The 3,854-nt window shown below is 48.7% G+C and overlaps 1 protein-coding gene across 2 annotated transcripts in view; it reads left to right on the forward strand.

Annotated features, from left to right (window-relative positions):
* Positions 1–571: 571 nt before the first annotated feature.
* Positions 572–3,854, forward strand: part of Gas8 (growth arrest specific 8) — a 26,109-nt gene continuing 22,826 nt past the window's right edge. The window contains exons 1-2 of one of the 2 annotated variants that reach the window (XM_005345846.2): positions 572–681; positions 2,187–2,273. In XM_005345846.2, the coding sequence (XP_005345903.1) occupies positions 679–681; positions 2,187–2,273 (90 nt within the window). In that variant the 5' untranslated portion in view covers positions 572–678. Of the gene's footprint in view, positions 682–2,186; positions 2,274–3,854 lie in introns of those variants that run through there. The other variant, XM_026778864.1, reaches the window with a different exon arrangement.

Consider the following 3,854-nt stretch of genomic DNA (forward strand, 5'->3'; position numbering starts at 1 on the left):
CTTGCCGCGCCTACCCCCCTATTTGAGCCACGATCTTGGTGTGTAGCTCTGGCTGGATTAAAACTAAAACTATGTAGCCCAGGCTAGCCTCCAACCCAGTTTCCCTCTCAGCTTCCCCAGTGCAGGGATTACAGGCATAAGATAACACTCCCAGCCTTTTTCTTTCAGAGTTTCTGGAAGCTCAGCTGTGCGTTTTCAGTCTCATCAGGGCAGCACATGATGGGAATTTTCACAAGCGGGGCAAGGTGGATGAACTGCAAGAGCGGACTCTTAGCTCATATTTGAATCCAATTTGGGAACTGAGCTTGGGTGGCAGATTAATCAGACATTCTCTCCTTTATCTATTCTTCCCGAAGTGCCCGTCAAGTAGACTCTGGAGAGCCGAATGAACCACAGTCATCTCTTTTGTAGTTCAAGTTCTAGCGGGAAGGAGACCAGCAATAAACTGAAGGCAACACCGGGCAGCTCCCAACTGTTTATCTCTTCTTCTGGTGCGTCGTTAGGGACGCACTCCGCGTCGTCGAGGTCCCTGGGGGTGGGTGGGGCGGTGGCTCTGAGGAGAGTCTCGCGAGGATTTGGGAACCAGCGCGGGATCTCGTCCGGGTTGCCAGGAGACAGCGCAGCCTTCGCAGACCTTCGCCTATCACGGAGTAGTGGCGGTACGGGACTGCTGGCAGCATGGTAAGTCCGGCCGGTGCTCTGGGTCTCCAGTGCACAGAGAACAGGGGGATTTTCGCTCCGAAATGCGGATATGGTTGGGTTCCGGGGACTGGGAGGCCCGGGAGTAGCGGCCTGCATTTTTGGATGACTAGAATGGAGAACTGGGCGCTTCCGTGAGGTCCCACTTGGGAAGGCCAGGATGCCGGGGCCTGCATGCACTTGAACTAAGGTTTGGCCCTTCGGTTCTCGGGGCTGGTCGTCGAACTGGCCAGACTGAGAGCCTGGTGTGCAAGGTGTCCAGAAGTCGGAAGCTGAGTCTGCCAAATCCTGGGGATCTAGGATTCCATCTCATATGGGCTCTGGGGCACTTAAGGTGCACAGGATCAGAGTCCGGTTCCGGAGAAATCCTAGGAACTGTCTCTGAGGTGGAGAACCTGATGCATCATCCCACGGTGGCTAAGGTCCCTCTCTATTAGGGATATTAGAGAGGGCCGAGTGTCATAGTGTGATCAGCGTATCACCTTGGGTTGCAGAGACCTCAGGCTCCTTAGACCTTCCTCGTATAATGAGGCCCTTCCCCTTCGGACACAGGTGTTGGCATTAGTGCAGTCTCTTTGGCAGGTGTGCCGGGAGGTGAGTCATCACCTGACGGGGTGACTTCTCCCTGGGGGAGCTCCTGCCTGGAAACATCGTGAATAGTAACTGCTGTTGAATTTTCCCTGAAAGCGTTTATGACCTTATCACGCAGCTAAAATAAAGCAGGACCCATGTGAGCAGTTTCTGCTGGAAACACGTTTACAGACACGCACGAGTGCACGTGCTTTTTGCTCACTCCTGACTAGAGCTCTCTGTAGTTTATGATTTGGAAGAAACGAGCCTCAGTTTTGGTCATTGCTCTGAGGTCACTCTTTCCTACATTTGCACTGATAAGAACTCGATCTTAGCTAGAAGGCTAATTCTCTGTTACTTGGTAAGTTTCTTGCGTGTGTTCCTGTGGTGGTTGAGAGGCATGATAGCGCTGTGTGTTCCTTCATTTTTAGCTCAGGTAAGTTTTTTTTATTTTAGGTTTCCATACTACCCCTCAAAAGCACCTTTATTTCTTTCCCCATATTCCTTCCCTCAACCCCCTCTTATTTTATTTATTTATTTATTTATTTATTTATTTATTTATTTTTGCCACACCAAAGAAATCCTTGCCCTTTTCCCAGGAATGAATGGTCTTGGAGTGACTCCTTTCTTTCCCTTTTGGAAAGAGAAGGTGTTCTTTTCTGAAGAGGAGAATTTCTTCTCTGTGTTTCTCCAAATGTGTTAATGATCTCCCTTCCCCATGTACATGTGGTTCACTGGCATGACTGTGGGGAGGGTCAGTACAGTGATGCCCTCTGGATGAGAGCTCCAGTGAGCGGTGTGTGAACTAGCAGAGGCCTTGGTTCTCGACAGGTGTGCCTTCCCATAATGCCCAAGGAAGCATACTCTATTCGAGAGAGTAGCCTTTACTTACTCAGCCATCTCTTCCTCAAACACAGGCACCCAAAAAGAAAGGGAAGAAAGGCAAAGCCAAGGGCAACCAGATTGTGGATGGGCTCGCACCAGAGGACATGACCAAGGAGCAGGTGAGCACAGCCCTTCTAAATGTCTGGCCCCAGGGTGGGCTCTGCTGCAGATGTGTTGGCAACTCACCCACTCTTCTGCTTGCCCGTCTCCTCTCTGTCTGTCTGAGTGTAACATGCTTATCCTAAGTCTGCAGTTTCCACCCCACTCCCACATTGCATGTTTTTAAAAAATGTAATATGTCCATGTAAAGAAACTTTTTAATAGGAACTTGGAAAGAGTCCCCCCAGCCCTGAACGTAATAGTTATTTTTAACTTTGTGTATTTTTCTTTTATTCTTACCTTTTTAACGTACCCATTGTTCATAGAGCTGATACATATGTGATAATACATACATGTCATTCTTTATTTGCCAGTGAACATTATAGCAAAAGGCAAGTTTTTAGCCTACTGTGATGGCTCATGCCTTGAGAGGCAGAGGCAGGTGGATCTCTGTGAGTTTAAGGCCAGTCTAATCTACATAGGCAGTTCCAGGACAGCCAGACTACAGAGAGAGTGTCTGTTTCAAAAATCCAAAATAAAAGAAGAAGAAGAAAAAAAAAGGATGAAAGTTTTAAAAGGAACATGATTGGCGGGGGTGGGGGAAGAGCATGAGGGAACGGGATGGCCGAGATGGGGGAAGAACAGAGGAAGAGCAAGGAAAGAGATATTTTGACTGAGGGAGCCATTACAGAGCTAGCAAGAAACCTGGCACTAGGAAAATTCTCAGGAATCCACAAGGATGACCCCAGCTAAGACCCTAAGCAATAGTAGAGAGGGTACCTGTACTGGCCTTGCCCTGTAGTCATACTGATGACTACCTTAAATGTTATGGTAGAACCTACATCCAGCAACTGATGGAAGCAGACACAGAGATCTACAGCTAAGCTCTGGGCTGAGCTCCCAGAGTCCAGTCATAGAGAGAGCAATAATATGAACAAAGGGGTCAAGACCATGATGGGAACACCCACAGAAACAGCTGACCTGAGCTAGTGGGAGCTCACTGACTCCAGACTGACAGCAGGGGGACTGAATAAGACCACACTAGGCCCTCTGAATGTGGGTGACAGTTGTGTGACCGGGGCAGTCTATGGGGCCACTGGCAGTGGGACCAAGACTTATCCCTAGTGTTTGAACTGGCTTTTTGGAGCCCATTCTCTTTGAAGGGATACCTTGCTCAGCCTAGATATAGGGTGGGGGGGCCTTTTTTCTGCCTCAGAGTGATGTGCCAGACTTTGTTGACTGCCCATGGGAAGCCCTACCACACTCTGAGGAGTGGATGGGGTGTGGGTGGGGGGAGGTGGAGGAGCTGGAGGAGGGGAGGAAGTAGGAACTGGGATTAGTATGTAAAATGAGAAAACATTGCTTTAAAAAAAAGAACATGATTTACCTAAAATTACACTGTCTCCATCTGATTAATCATCCACTCTTTTTAAAAATTATTGTTATTTCTTTTGTGTGAGTTTTCTTTCCCTCCACAGTGTAGGGTCTGGGACTGAACTCAGTGTAGTAATAGGGGTGGCGGGGCTGCTCCCCAGCACCCCGCTGCCCGCACGGCTAGCTTTATACCCTAAATAATTACACGGACACTGTATTCTTTTAAT

Source organism: Microtus ochrogaster, chromosome 4 (assembly GCF_000317375.1).
Source record: "Microtus ochrogaster isolate Prairie Vole_2 chromosome 4, MicOch1.0, whole genome shotgun sequence".
Taxonomy (NCBI): Eukaryota; Metazoa; Chordata; class Mammalia; order Rodentia; family Cricetidae; genus Microtus; species Microtus ochrogaster.